Genomic DNA, 15830 nt, shown 5'->3' with positions numbered 1-15830 from the left:
TGACCAAGGCCTGACAAGCGTGTTGGGTTATACTGCTGTCAGGCATCTGCCTAGCAGATGTGGTTTAGCGTATATGGATTTGTCCGAACGCAGTGACGCCTCCTTGAGAAAATGAAACTAAAAACTGACCAAGTTTTTTGTTTTTTTCCATCTGATGTTACAGAGCAGCTGGACCAGACGATCGCGGAGTTCGAGCACCAGTCGTGTGGCAGACGTCACTCCCTGCACAGCCTTGACACGGCCTCCCAGGCCTCTCAGGGCGGGGAGCAGAAGGTGGCCTCTGTGCGGGCCGCCCACGCCATGAAGCGCGTGTCGGTGCTGGACATGACGGACTCCAACAACCCTCCCCCCTCCATGGCCAGGCACATGGCCGGCGACCCGGCGTCGGGGGCTGTGCCCAAGCTGAGCCCCTCCGAGCTGAAGATCAAGAAGTACCACAAGAAGGGCAACGCCACCGTCACTATGGAGCGCTCCAAGAGCACGCCAGACCTGGCCGACATCGAGTTCGGCGCGGCGGCCGTGGCTAGGAGACAGGTGGGGGGTGAAGGTGGGGGTGGTGGCACGGAGGGAGCGTCCTCTACGTGGAGCAAGGCTCACAGCAGCCACCACACCGCCGCCCCTGCAGTGTCCTCCACGTTTGAACGGGCCGCCTTCGTCAGTGACCTGAGCAAGACGGACGGCGATCGTCCAGATGTGCCCATTCGTGTGCCCATGCCGAAGCGGCGTGCACCGGAGCCCCCCGCCAAGGGAGAGGTGGTGAGGATCAGCACCCTGCCCAGCTCTCAGAACACCATCTACGCCAACGTATCGGAGCACATCGCCGCCCAGAAGAGGGAGTCTGCCTACGAGTCCAGCTTCAGGCCGGGCACCAGCGCCCAGCTGACGGACGACCCCAGCGTGATGACGCAGTCCCTGGAGCAGGCCAAGCTGCAGCATCGGAAGAGCCCCAGCCTGGGCAGCGTGGAGTCCGCCCCGCTCTACAGCAAGCCCTCACTCGTCTCCTTCGCCGAGGACCGGGTGTACGAGACGGCCCAGACCTTCATCAAGAAGCACCCCAACGCCATGCTGCTGGTGACGGCCGACATCCACGACGGGAAGACGGCCAGGGACCCTGCACGGCCCCCTGCAGACCGCCCCGTGTACGAGCCAGAGCCGGACTATGACGACAGTGGGGATGAGGGAGACAGGCCCACGTCCGCCTCTTCCAGCCTGGTCACTGACGACCCGTCGTCCTCACGATCCAACGTCTCCACCCAGGGTGCTGCCTCCACGGCGCCCTCTGTCTCCTCCGTCAGCGCCCCTTCCTCCTCGGCCCAGCAAAGGGACAGCACAGCTGCAGTCACCATGCTCTCCGCTTCCAAGGAGGGCGGCGGGAGGTCCCAGGCCCCGCCGGTGTCGGGGAACAAAATGGCTGTGCACGGTGAGATGTCGGCGCCACCCGCCACACTGCCCAAGTCAGCGTCACCCAGAACGGGGACGCTGGAGTGTGGGTCCCCTCAGAGGAGCACGGGCTCCCCGGCCATGTCGGCAGAGTCTCCCCGGTCAGACAGGACGCGGCAGGCCCCAGGGTCAGCAGCCTCCTCCAGCGTCAGCAGCTCCCGGCGCAGCTCCGTGATGTCCAACGCCAGCTCCGCACACGACACCACCCTGGTCCTAGCCACGGATCTGGGCACGGAAGACACGGGGGCTCTGCACAAGCCTCCTCCCTCGATCCCTCCTCCGCCCCCGCCTCTTCCTTCCCACCCTCCACCTCCTCTTTCACATCCCCCGCCGCCGCCACCACCACCACCACCTCCTCCTCCTCCTCCGCCATCCCAAGTTCCTAACCCGCCCCCACCCCCGCCCTCTCAAGCGCCCCGTCACCCCGGGGTGTCGGCAGTGATGTCGGAACAGGCCTCGGTCAGCAAGTCGGCCAGCGCCCCGTCCTCCGGCACTTCAGGCATCCCCACGTCAGACATCCTGGCTGCCGTGGCTCAGCGCCGGTCCCGCATGGAGAACGACGGCCCGCGGCTGACGGAGCGGCAGAGCTCGGCCCCCTCCATCACCCCCACCATGCGCAACCAGGAGGCCCTGATGGCCGCCATTGCCCAGCGCCGCTCCATGCTGGAGAACACAGACGAGACGCAGGTGGTGGAGTCCATAGAGGCCAGGCTGAACAAAAACCGAAAGCTCCAGGCGGCCAAGTTCTTCTCCAGTGACGCCTTGCGCAGCAAGAACAAGAAGGGGGACGCCGATTCCAAAAAGAATGGGACTGCCGCAGTGCCCACGGAGGCCATGCTTCAAGCATCGGGTCCAGCCGGAGACAAGGCCGACAGCAAGCCGCCCTCCGGACAGCCTGCAGCCAAACACAAAGACAACAAACCGGAAGTGGACGATAGCAGGAAGTCGGTGGTCAGTAAGACCGTGGTGGAACCCACGAACAAGCCCAAAGAAATCATGATGCACAAGGCACCGTCCTCCAAGCCACAGGCCCCGCCCCCAGCCAGCAAGACGGCACCAACTGCCCATTCGGAAAAGGAGACTAGAAAAGCGGATTCGGCCTCTGTTCTTGTCGGTAAGCAGGGTGGCTCTGGCAAGCCAACGTCTGTAGCCTCTTCCGATGCCAACACTGCCCCTCTCTCCAAGGGAGGAACCGTCAAGTCCAGCGACTTCATCGCCATGGCAGAGAAAGCCCGCCAGGAGTACCTGCAGAAAATCACCAGCAGCCCCCAGAAAAAGGCAGGAGTAGAGACAGCGGGAAAAGCAGAGGAGGGCAAGACCACGCCGGCGGCCAAGCCAGGCAGCGAAGGACCCAAACCCTTGGCTGGCGTCATTCAGGTGCAGCCCGCGAAGCAGGAGGGCGGAGACCCCATCAAGATCTCCATCCGGGACAGGATCAGCAGTTTTGAGAAAGCCAACGCCAAGCCCGGCAGCTCCAAGAGCGGCAAAGCCGTGGAAGTCAGCGGGGTGACGGAAGACCACTCCCACACAGAGTACTCCTCCAACGGCACGCTCAAACACCGCCCCCACAACGGAGTGCACGACGCGGCAGCCACTACCCTCCCTTCCCAGGCCACCCACATCGACATCATCCCCCCTCCCCCTTCATTCTCCGCCGAGGTGGCGGACAGCGTGACGGAGGGCAGCGCGGGGGCCTTTGGCCATGACGACGCCGCCAGCTTCGTGTCTTCCGTGTCCTCCCTCAGCACACTGTCCAGTGAACACGGCGACACGGGTCACGGCCACAAGGCGGCGCTGCCCTACAACGACCTCATCGTGCCCCCGCCACCACCCCCGCCGCCAGGCTTTGACGACAACGACCACCAACATCACACTGCCAACAGCACGGAGCACGCCTACGAGGAGATCCCCGATAACTTCATCCCTCCCCCGGTGCAGTTCTCCGAATCCCAGCAGAGCGGTGTCAGCGGGGGCGGCAAGGCAGGCCGTCCGTTCCAGCTCAAGGCGGTGGTGCAGTGGCGCTGTGAGGATGTGCTGGACTGGCTGGACAGCCTCGGCATGGGCCTCTACAAACCCAGCTTCGCTCGCAGCGCCATCGACGGCAAGCGTCTGCAGTCCCTGGAGCGGAACGACTACATCGAGCTGGGCGTCACCCAGGTGGGGCACCGCATGGACCTGCAGCGATCCATTAAGCGGCTCATGCTGTGGAGCAACGGGAACAGCTGAAGCGGGCAGACACCATGGGGCTGTTGCCACACCTGTACTCGGTCAGACTGTTGACGTGTGTGAAGATATTTGCCGTGTTTGAAAAGTGCTGAATGGATCCTGAACAGCTTTGTCTGCCTACGACAGTGAAAATACAGTGCGAAACGGACCATGTTTGGTCATAAAGATGATTTTTTGTTCATAAAATGTGTGGATTTCATTGTGACACGGAGCTGCATTCAGGGCAAAGTCCTCACCTGTCTTTGAGGTGGTTATTCGTTGAAGAGTGGATTTCCTTTTCTGTGTAGCTGCTGCCTGCCACTCACCAGGAACCATGCTGTGTCTGAATTATATTTTTTAAAAATCAACAACAAAACAGCTGCCCAATGAACGAATTTGTATAAATGGTTGCATATACATGGCTACTTATACACGTTTTATATCAAATAAACACATGTCAAAGCTGAGAAAAGCAAAAACTATGTATATTTAACAAGACAGGAGGATAACACGTGAAGATGTGTGAAAAGTAATGTGTGGATATACTGCCCATTGTCTGCCAACAAATGTCTTGTTACTTCGTAAGGGAGAAGAAAAACACTAATGGAACAAGCGTTTTCCAGGTGCTATTAAGCTGTGTTCTTGTCATCAGTCTGTACGGATGATCTGCGGGATTGAAACGTCGGCCACGTTTCGGAGGTGTGAAATGGATACCGCATGGCGACTCAACACAACTCTGTGTGTAATGATGAAAAGACAGAAACGGGAACGTTGTTCCATGTTCTAAACACTTGAACGACAGAACATGCCAAGAGCAGGAGACAATGACGAGAAACGAGCGCGTACTAACGTCTGTTTTTGAATAAGAACGTTTTAAATATGTGTGGACTCTATGTGTCTCGTTATCATCATACTGGTATAGGCAGTGACTTAGAATGATTAAGATATTTGATGTTGTGAATGGTATTCAGATTCGTTTTAACTACTAAGGTCCAAATAATAGTTTGTTTTATGTCTTAACTACGCAAAATTATAAGTTTCAATCTGTGTTTGTATTTCTGTTTTTTCAGATTCAGATTTCAGTCAGATTTCAGATTTCTGCTTTCTTCTGATTAATACCATGTTCCTTCTCCGTTTTTGTTTTTGTTTCGTGTATGTTTTGTTTATATCGCGTTTAAATCCGTTTGAATTTTGACATAGCTTTGTAATTTATTATGTAAAATGAACAACTTTATTATGTGATAGAAGTCTTGACATTTGTGATTCCTTTTTATTCTGGTCCGTGCTTTTTTCGATCTTATGAAGTGTAACCGACGTTACCAAGACGTTTTATCTAACGGTGTCTTACGTATTATACTGTAGATGCTCGCAGATTTCAAAACATCTGTGTGAGAAGATGAATGCCATTTTTTCCATGAAAATGACTAAGTGACAAAGGGCTAAAAATATTCGTATATATAGTAAGGACGGGCTAAGTAGACCTCCTGTGTGTAGCAGTGACAAATTCGAACAAACTGTTGTGATGAATGCAGGACGGGCTGGCGAAAAGAAATCTGCCTTCACGGGCCGCAACTCTCGGGTACACCCCTTCACATCGTGGTCCTTCATGTGTGTAACCATTCAGTGACACACCGACAACACAACTTCATTTCTGTGAAGAAAAAGCACGAAATCTAATGTCGAACATTCCAGTTGTTGGCAACCTTAGTAGAAGATGGTTTAAAATCTTAGTAGAAGATGGTGTTTACCGGATGAAATTTTCAGTTTCTGGGCTAAAACGTAACAGACACGTTTGTATGAAGATAAAATCGTTACAGATATTTTTATGTGTAAAAATAACACGCAAAGCCGTCCTTTGAAGAAACAAGGAAAATGTGTTCGTATTGTAAATAGCATTTGATGATGTTGGTTTAGACTATAGTTCTAACCCATGAATCTGACACAGTTTTGATATATTATTTATCCGGCAAATTCCATGTAAGCTGTACACTTGGTTTTTTTTGTGGGTTTTTTTTTTAGGACAAACTGGAAATAGTGGCACCGGGTCATACAGAATGCAATCAAGACAGTTTTAGCGTATTCAGTTTTTGATAGGTCACACTACACCAATTTTCTACCTGAGAGAATTCTGTTGTAAAATCAAATGAAGCCATATGTATGAATGAAAACGACAAAAAAGCAAAAGAATACAAGAAACATGTTTGTGCTTGATGAGGCAACGTTGTCTGAGCATGACATGCATGTGATTGAAAGTTTAGTTTAAGGTAATTATACGAATTAACTTCTTAAAAAAAACAACAACATATTTTTAGTAGTTTTGTTTTAGAAAGCGCTTTGTTTTAATTGTACAGTCTAGGCCAGATGCATTCTTCAATTTATAGACACAAAAAGCTGAACAAAATAAAAGCACAAAGACAAAAAGATGATACGCACTGTGTTAGAAGTTTGCGTATTTAGGCTGAAAACCAGCGAGGAAAATGATTATAAATAAGAGAATACACTTCTATTTCTTGCAAAGTTTTACTTTCTGTTTTAATAAAATGATTGATCGACGGATTGGTGGTAAAAAGGGTGTTTTCCCCATATTTTTGCGCATCACTGGGTTTGCTTTTATAACGCGATTTCTGTGCTGAGTTTAAGTCTGCCAGGTGATAAATGAGCAGTTAACAGTTTGTTTGTTAATTGTTATCAGCGCAAGCCTTCAATACGTCTTGCCGTTTAAATGTTTTGATAAAGAGACTGACACATTAAAAATTTGTTTTCCTGTTTGGCCATTCCATTGGTTCCAAAAGAACACCGTTGGCGAGTTAAGTGTATTAGCACCGTAAAACATTGTAATATTCAGCGTCAGCCAAGGACATCGAAATATCTGTATATATAGCTGTGCTGTCACTCTGGATTCAGCAGACTTTTACAAAACACATATCCAGTTATCTTTTATTCCGAGTTGTGTCTGTCTTTCAAGCCTGTTACATTCCGTGCACTGTCTTTGGCATTCCCATAACGGCACGAGCATTCCACTGACCAAGGACCTTAAATATTTCTAGTCACCTAGGCTGACATAATGTGCCTGTGTACAAATCACACAGCTGTCTTAATTGTCTGCAATTGTCTACTGTATGATATCTGTACAGCATTGGATTTTGAATCGGTCGTAAGTATTTCTTATCATTTGTGCATTTTATTGATGTATTCTCTCATGTCCATCCATTGACATCAGCATGTTGACAGTGCCATTCCCTTGTTGATCGTGTTAGTATCATAACGTGTGCCTCCATAGTCAGCTTGGCTGAATGCACGTGCTTTGCGTGTCTCAGATCCAGGTGTAGTTTTGTGAAGAACAATCATAGACTTTGTCCACCAACATATAGTTCTGTAACTTGATGCCAGTATACAGCCTTACACTGAAGTTTACCTCGACAACGATAAGATAATGGAACAGTTTAAACCATTGCAAGGTGTGGTTGCAGAACTGTCTCCTCCACCTTCCACCCCCACCCCCTTATTTTATACACAGTCATTGAGCTGCAGAGAAGTTAAAAATAGTAAGAATATTCCCCTATTTCCCCATTTCACTATAGCATCGATTGGTTGCATAGTGATTGAGCAGTTAATTTTAAAAACTGCGTCGTTACCAAGTTGTGTCCAGACGAACCCTGTTTCGTCAGTGACAGAGAAATGGGGACACGGCAGGGACGAGGTGGCCAGCAGGGTGAAACCTTCAATCCTCCATGTAGGGGCCGGCATGAAATGAACGATCAGTCAGGCCTAATACTATAGAAGTAGTTGCAACTAACGTCTTTTGCGTTTGTGATATTACACGATAATCAAACCTGATAAGGTGTTATCACACACACACACACACACACACACACACACACACACACTCAGCGGTTTTGTTTATCCCAGATTGTATATTTATTTATTTATTTTAGTCCTTTCTTTAACAAATCAAAACGGTAGGTTCCTCTTGGCCTGTTACTTTTCAGTGTGTTGAGCATATCAAAACTCATTGAAAATGCAGCGGCAGTATTTACTTGACAACAAAGCAAAACCAGAAGACATGTAGCTGTTGTGAACTTTATTTCTCCAATGCCAAAATTGTATTTGAACAAAATGTGATACGGTCAATAGCACATAGGTGAACGGTTGATGAAACACACAAAACATGGTATTCATTTGAGGTTGTAAAAAAAAGAAGTTGAATATATACATACGTTTGTACTTTTCATTTCAACATAGCGTAGCAGTTATCTTTTGCATGTTTATTTTGTGTCCATGATGTGTCTGAATTTTATTGTGTTGAACTTTACTGCTTGTGGATTTTGTTTGGACGATATAATTCTGGCGTATTTGAATCCAATAAATACGTAACGCATTGTCAATAGACGATCATGTCCTTGTGTGTCAAATACATCCGGCGCTGATAATTCAGTTATGAATGATTACTGCCTTCTTTAACTTCCCTGTTTGTCTGCCTTTCTCTTTCTCTCGCTCTCTCAGTCTGTTTCTGTCTGTCTGTTTCTTTTTCTCTCCCGCTGTCTCTCGTTTATCAGTCATAGAGCCCGTCATTGACTCTGCTTTTGTTTGTTCCTTCATTCACAGTGAAATACACATAATGCAGTTCTGTTACATGAAAAAAATATACAACAAGCGACCATAATGTGAAAACAAATGACTATGATATCATAAATGTCAATGAAAGGATTTCCAGTCGCAGTCACATTAACCAGTCTTTGATTCAAAACCTTTGCAAACAAAACAGTCAAGCTCTTATCATTTTTACACATTACGAAAGTGACTGCATATGGCAACAAATTTATGATCGGCAAATGACTGCTTCAGTCAGTAATTGATCAACAAGATTTTTAAAGAGTTTGTTATGAAAATCATCACGAATTCAGAGGGCCACGTGGGATGTCACAGAAGAAAATAACACTTCATGTATGTTCTCTGTTCGTTCAAGCGCCCATTCATAAATACACCTTAACATTCATTCATAATCCACCCGCATGGACATGAACTACATGTGGACAGGTACACTCTTCGTCACGCATGTACACTCCGAAATGTGGTGGACTGATTTTATACAATATGATGTTTTACAGTTCTGACAACAAATCTGTCCTCTCTTGCCATCCAATCCCAACCCCACCCCCTCTTTCTCTCTCCCACTATATGTCTGTCTTGACTGTCTCTGCATGCAAACTTGATGACTTGTTGGCCCACAACGACACCTTTGGCTGTGCCATTATCACCACTGTGATCCTTTCACCATCGCACATATATCCGTTGTTGTTTTTTTCGTTCGACTGGTCTGCACGGAAAACATAGTGCATTGTGTCGCGCCACTGATAGTCTATAACTGGGTTCAGTTTTGATCGTTTATGTTGTTCCTGCATCTCTCTCTCTCTCTCCCACTTCCTCTCTCCCTCTCCTCCTCCACCCATCTCTCTCCCTCTCACTTAGGTTTGCACGTCAGGACGTCTCGAGGTCATTGAAAGAAAAGCTTGGATAAGAAATACCGAAAGCTTTGAGGGAGGAATTCTGTTCAATGTCTCGTCACGCATTCCAAAAAGCTAAAACGGCTGCACTTTGTTTCCACACAGAACTGTATGCATCACCTTTATGATGATATACCTGTCTTTTTATTTTTCTCTGCCATTCTTCATGATTTGTTTATTATTTGATTGTTTGTGTATGTTCAATGAAATATAAGAATGAAATTCTTATCCCGGAGAACTGTGGGACAAATGTAAACCAGTACACACGGCAGTGAAAGTTCAGTGAAGCTCGATAGAATTGTTCTGTTCAACTGGCGAAAAACTGCTTTTGCTGTGATTGATTTTCAGCATTCCATGTGTGACTTAGTCTTTGCAGTTTATTTATTCATCTGAAATAACTACCTCCTGTGGTTCCTTCCTTATTTCTTTGCTTTCTTTTCGTTTGTTCTTTCTTTCCCTCCATCGTTTCTAACGTTTAGCCCCGATCATTGTTTCTGAAACGTTTCTACCGTTCATGTCTTATACATGACACATTACACTGTTTATAAAGTGATACTTGTATGAGACATTAAGAGTGGTCATTTTGTATTATTGGTTGTTTCATATCATTAGCTCATTATCAAATTTCCCAAGTGGTCAGTTTGTATTATTGACATCATCATGTCAGTTGCTCATGATCATGATTTCCAAGAAGTCATTTTTTTAATATTGATAATTATCTTCATATCATTAGCTCATTATCAAATTTTCATGATGGTTGAGTTTACCTGGATTGCTTATTTATCATTTTCTGGGTGTTCGTTTTTTCCGTTTTCTCTACTTGCTTCTTCGGTCTTTTTGATGATTATTTAACATATCATCCATTCTGATTGATAGTTATTTAACATATCATCCATTCTGATTGATAGTTATTTAACAAATCATCCATTCTGATTGATAGTTATTTAACATATCATCCATTCTGATTGATAGTTAACATATCATCCATTCTGATTGATAGTTATTTAACATATCATCCATTCTGATTGATAGTTAACATATCATCCATTCTGATTGATAGTTATTTAACATATCATCCATTCTGATTGATAGTTATTTAACAAATCATCCATTCTGATTGATAGTTATTTAACATATCATCCATTCTGATTGATAGTTATTTAACATATCATCCATTCTGATTGATAGTTATTTAACATCCATTCTGATTGATAGTTATTTAACATATCATCCATTCTGATTGATAGTTATTTAACAAATCATCCATTCTGATTGATAGTTATTTAACATATCATCCATTCTGATTGATAGTTAACATATCATCCATTCTGATTGATAGTTATTTAACATATCCATTCTGATTGATAGTTAACATATCATCCATTCTGAATGATAGTTATTTAACATATCATCCATTCTGATTGATAGTTATTTAACATATCATCCATTCTGATTGATAGTTATTTAACAAATCATCCATTCTGATTGATAGTTATTTAACATATCATCCATTCTGATTGATAGTTAACATATCATCCATTCTGATTGATAGTTATTTAACATCCATTCTGATTGATAGTTATTTAACATATCATCCATTCTGATTGATAGTTATTTAACAAATCATCCATTCTGATTGATAGTTATTTAACATATCATCCATTCTGATTGATAGTTAACATATAATCCATTCTGATTGATAGTTATTTAACATATCATCCATTCTGATTGATAGTTAACATATCATCCATTCTGAATGATAGTTATTTAACATATCATCCATTCTGATTGATAGTTAACATATCATCCATTCTGATTGATAGTTAATTAACATATCATCCATTCTGATTGATAGTTAATTATTCGATTGATAGTTGATTAATATATCATCCATTCTGATTGATAGTTAACATATCATCCATTCTGATTGATAGTTAATTAACTTTGTCTATCTGCTCAGCTGTCTGTTCACCCATCTGCTAGTTTATCTGCTTATCTGATTAATCATCTGTCTAATCTGCCCACCTACTTATCTGTATGCCTGCCTGTATATCTATCCATCTGTCTTTATTTCGTCTATCTACATACCTCATTATCCTTCCAGCTGTATATTTGTCTTTACATACTGTCTTTGTAGCCTACCTGTTTTATGATTTATCAGTTCTCTTCCTGTGTGCATGTCATCCTGCCTACTTTTTTGTTATTCATTTATCCGTTCGTCTGTTTCTTTTAAGTTATTTCGAACTTCAGATATAAAGACAAACTTTCATCAGACTATGTGTAATGATATACAGACTGTGTGTATCCGCTCTCTCAGCAAATAAATGAACGACAATAGAAAGCGTCATTTAATCGTGAATCGTTTAATGCTTGTTAATGGCATCTCGACGGCCCATGTACAGTTCAGCCTTGATCAAAATAAATGAGAAATTTTATCTTTTCCCGTGTGTGTGTGTGTGTGTGTGTGTGCGAACGCATGCGTGCGTGTGTGTGTGTGTGTGCGAACGCGTGAGTGCATGTGCGCTTGTGTGGGTGTGTGTGTGCACATGGGCGCAACGGAAAGTGCGTGTCGAGAAGGATTTAGTGAGTGCGCACCAGCGACAGTAGTGAGTTGCAGGCTCTGCAGCCAGCAGTATCAACGGACCACAGCTCAGGCGGCGACTGCCAGCATGTTGCCTTCTTCACAGATACCGTCTGCACTCCCAGCCTTGTCTGCTGATAAAACAGACTGACATAATTATTCAAAGTCAGTATGCCCAAACAGACGATTGGTCATCCTCTGGGTGCCTAGCATCCAGGCGAACTAAAGGGAAAATCAGTTTTGCTAAAGAGAGTGCACTCACACAGCAGCCACACTCATGTTTGAGATACCGAGAGAAACAGACCATGATCAAGACTAAGATTTGTATTTGTATTTCTTTTTATCACAACAGATTTCTGTGTGAAATTCAAGCTGCTCTTCCCAGGGAGAGCGCGTCGCTACACTACAGCGCCACCCATTAAAAAAAAAAATCCTGCGTGCAGTTTTGTTTTTCCTATCGAAGTGGATTTTTCTACAGAATTTTACCAGGAACAACCCTTTTGTTGCCGTAGGTTCTTTTACATGTGCTAAGTGCATGCTGCACACGGGACCTCGGTTTATCGTCTCATCCGAATGACTAGCGTCCAGACCACCACTCAGGTCTAGTGGAGGGGGAGAAAATATCGGCGGCTGAGCCGTGATTCGAACCAACACGCTCAGATTCTCTCGCTTCCTTGGCGGATGTGTTTCCTCTAGGCCATCACTCCACATGGATTAAGCCCAGTGTGGTGAGAGATACGTGCCATACCCTCAGCCGTCAACAAGTCATACTGCCCAGACTCCACTCTGCCTTCAGTTGTCAACAAGTCATACTGCCCAGGCTCACTCTGCCTTCAGTTGTCAACAAGTCATACTGCCCAGGCTCACTCTGCCTTCAGTTGTCAACAAGTCATACTGCCCAGACTCCACTCTGCCTTCAGTTGTCAACAAGTCATACTGCCCAGGCTCACTCTGCCTTCAGTTGTCAACAAGTCATACTGCCCAGGCTCACTCTGCCTTCAGTTGTCAACAAGTCATACTGCCCAGACTCCACTCTGCCTTCAGTTGTCAACAAGTCATACTGCCCAGACTCCACTCTGCTTTCAGTTGTCAACAAGTCATACTGCCCAGGCTCACTCTGCCTTCAGTTGTCAACAAGTCATACTGCCCAGACTCCACTCTGCCTTCAGTTGTCAACAAGTCATACTGCCCAGGCTCACTCTGCCTTCAGTTGTCAACAAGTCATACTGCCCAGACTCCACTCTGCCTTCAGTTGTCAACAAGTCATACTGCCCAGACTCCACTCTGCCTTCAGTTGTCAACAAGTCATACTGCCCAGACTCCACTCTGCTTTCAGTTGTTAACAAGTCATACTGCCCAGACTCCACTCTGCCTTCAGTTGTCAACAAGTCATACTGCCCAGACTCCACTCTGCTTTCAGTTGTTAACAAGTCATACTGCCCAGACTCCACTCTGCCTTCAGTTGTCAACAAGTCATACTGCCCAGACTCTACTCTGTCCTCAGCTGTCTGGGCACAAGTGGGTTGGATCACTGTTTTTTTTCTTCTTTTTTCGAAGCTCGGGTTACTCAGACCTTTTTCTTGCGTAATTCCAATCGTACATCACGAACGTTTTACAATCTACTTGTGTTGCCCCAATGTACTTAAAATAGAAAATGTTATAGATGTGGCAGTGGTAGCTGTAGTAGTAGTAGCAGAAGGTGTAGTAGTAGCTGAAGCAGCTGCAGCAGCAGTAGGTCTACAATCAATGAAGTATTAAAGACAAGTCTTAAATAGTTATTCCTGTTGGCCGTGCACAACACTACTTGAATATAGAAAGCCAAAGTATACCATGCGTTTGTGGTCTTTCTATGCTCCTGCACAAATCAATGATGAATGTTAATTCATGAAAGACTTACGGACTTCTAAACTAATATTGACGAGATTATTAAAAACAACAACAACAACAAAAAAAAACCACCCAGAGAGAGTGAAAGAGGTACACACTTGACAGGATCATACAGGTTTTACAACACCAAGCTTCTTGAAATGTGTGATACGCTTTTCTCCTCTGTTTTTTTAATCTATTTTTTTGCAGCCCCATCTTCTGCACCGTTGTTTCAGTGGCATTACTTCCACGCCACTCATTCCGAGTCCCCCATTCACAGCCACTCACTCCGAGTCCCCCATTCACAGCCACTCACTCCGAGTCCCCCATTCACAGCCACTCATTCCGAGTCCCCCATTCACAGCCACTCATTCCGAGTCCCCCATTCACAGCCACTCATTCCGAGTCCCCCATTCACAGCCACACTCGGGCTCGTCTGTCACAGTCCCAGTGCAGGCCAATGTGTCATACTGTTTCATGTGCAGCCCCAGGGTCTGTGGACACATGGAGATGACCCCGTGTGGATAGCACGTGCAGCATGCACCTTGCCTGTACAACACCCCTGTCACGATGTTGTCGCGCTGAATTCTCGCTCTGATTAGCGGCCAGGTCCTGTTGTTAACACACTTTCTTTCTATTCCTGCCCTTGCGTCAAACAGCGCTGTCCAAAATGGATCCACGCCCCTCGTTATGTTCATTCAATCCACTTCTCACTTCCTGACGTTTGATGTACATGCCAACAGACACACAAATATACAGAAACAACGGGCGTACACGCATTTCTACACACAACACACACGCACATCGTTTAATTTTGTTTTTACATCTGTCTTGAACTGGCGCGAAGGAATAGGTCAAGTGTAAGTCGCACCCATTGACCTTAAAAACCAACATACAACAGAGGAAGGAATTTGGATGAAAATGCCAGGAAATCGATTAAAAAAAATATGTATATATAATAAAATTATATATATATATATTTGTTTGCCTGTTGTACTTTCCATACTTCCGAAAGACACGAAAGCAGAAGTATCAGTTTTCACGGAGGCTTTGGACTGTCAGCTGTTGCAGTTGTGCAAATAAGCGCTATGAGTTTGTCGGAAAACAACAACAAAAGCAAACAAAACATGTCCCATACCACTGGGCTGTGGAAGAAACTGACAGTGTGTCTACCAGTTCGTCTGACAAGCTGCCTGCCTTCAGGATTCCCGCAGGGTATGGAAGGAAAGTTTTGTTTTTGTTTCTTGTTTGCTGTGCTCTGTTTTGACAGACAAGGAGTGTGGCGGAGAGGCAATACAGGGCACAGTGTGTGTGTGTGTGTGTGTGTGTGTCTTGACGTAATATTGACGGCGTGGCATTAATATCCACATTTCTTCCCCTGAACTTTTCCGTTTAAAAGACGGAAACAAAGTAATGAATCTGTTAATATACATACTGTTCAAAAAAAAGAAACGCAACAATGTTCAGAAGTCATTGTAATATAATTGCACAATACAAATTGGTTGGGTAAGGCTTGTATACGATTAGGATTGTCAAGTGACTTGTAAGAAACAGGCATGCACACGCAGAGCATGCTGCACGTGCAAATTGTGAAGCCTGTGGTGAATATGTCTCGTTGTCTTTATTTGTGCGTGCTTCACATGGCGGTCATGTTTTTAACTGGGAATGCCGTTGAACTGTTCACTCACATCATGGCTACAAAACCCACAAATATTGCAGTATGTCGAATCGGATTTGAATGAAAAAATTCCAGTGCCAAAAATGCCCCGTCTGACTCCAGCACAGCGAAACAACGCCATTGGCCGACTGCATGCTGGACAATTTGAAGCTGATGTCGCACATTTCAACGTGGCACGAAACACCATCAGTCTGCTGTGGGCCAGACTGGAAGCCACTGGTGTCACAGCAGGCAGACAACGCACTGGACGACCAAGAGCGACGACAGCAGCCCAGGACCGCTTTATTCGCCTACAGTATCTGTGAAACCGCTTCCCTTCAGCCTCATCCACAGCCCAGGCACTGAATGGAGTGCCACATGTTTCCGACCAGACCATCCGCAATCGGCTGTATGCAGCTAGCCTGCACGCTCGACGTCCGGTCAGAGGACCTGTCCTCACAAGGCTCCATCGTTTAGACCGCCTCCAGTGGGCCATCGAGCATCGCTCCTGGACTCCAGCCCGTGAGTGGAACCTCGTGCTATTCAGTGATGAATCACATCTGCAACGTCACGACAG

The 15830-nt window shown here is 45.7% G+C and overlaps 1 protein-coding gene across 8 annotated transcripts in view; it reads left to right on the top strand.

Annotated features, from left to right (window-relative positions):
* LOC143283091 (uncharacterized) overlaps positions 1–8037 on the top strand; it is a 110652-nt gene extending 102615 nt beyond the window's left edge. For all 8 annotated transcript variants that reach the window (XM_076589163.1, XM_076589159.1, XM_076589165.1 and 5 more), the window contains one exon: positions 164–8037. In XM_076589163.1, coding sequence (XP_076445278.1) covers positions 164–3666 — 3503 coding nt within the window. In that variant the 3' untranslated portion in view covers positions 3667–8037. The remainder of the gene's footprint in view (positions 1–163) is intronic.
* The last annotated feature ends 7793 nt before the right edge of the window (positions 8038–15830 follow it).

Source organism: Babylonia areolata, chromosome 6, assembly GCF_041734735.1.
Source record: "Babylonia areolata isolate BAREFJ2019XMU chromosome 6, ASM4173473v1, whole genome shotgun sequence".
NCBI lineage: Eukaryota > Metazoa > Mollusca > Gastropoda > Neogastropoda > Buccinidae > Babylonia > Babylonia areolata.
The sequence above is the reverse complement of the archived record's forward strand: the minus strand, read 5'-3'. Positions and strand labels throughout refer to the sequence as shown.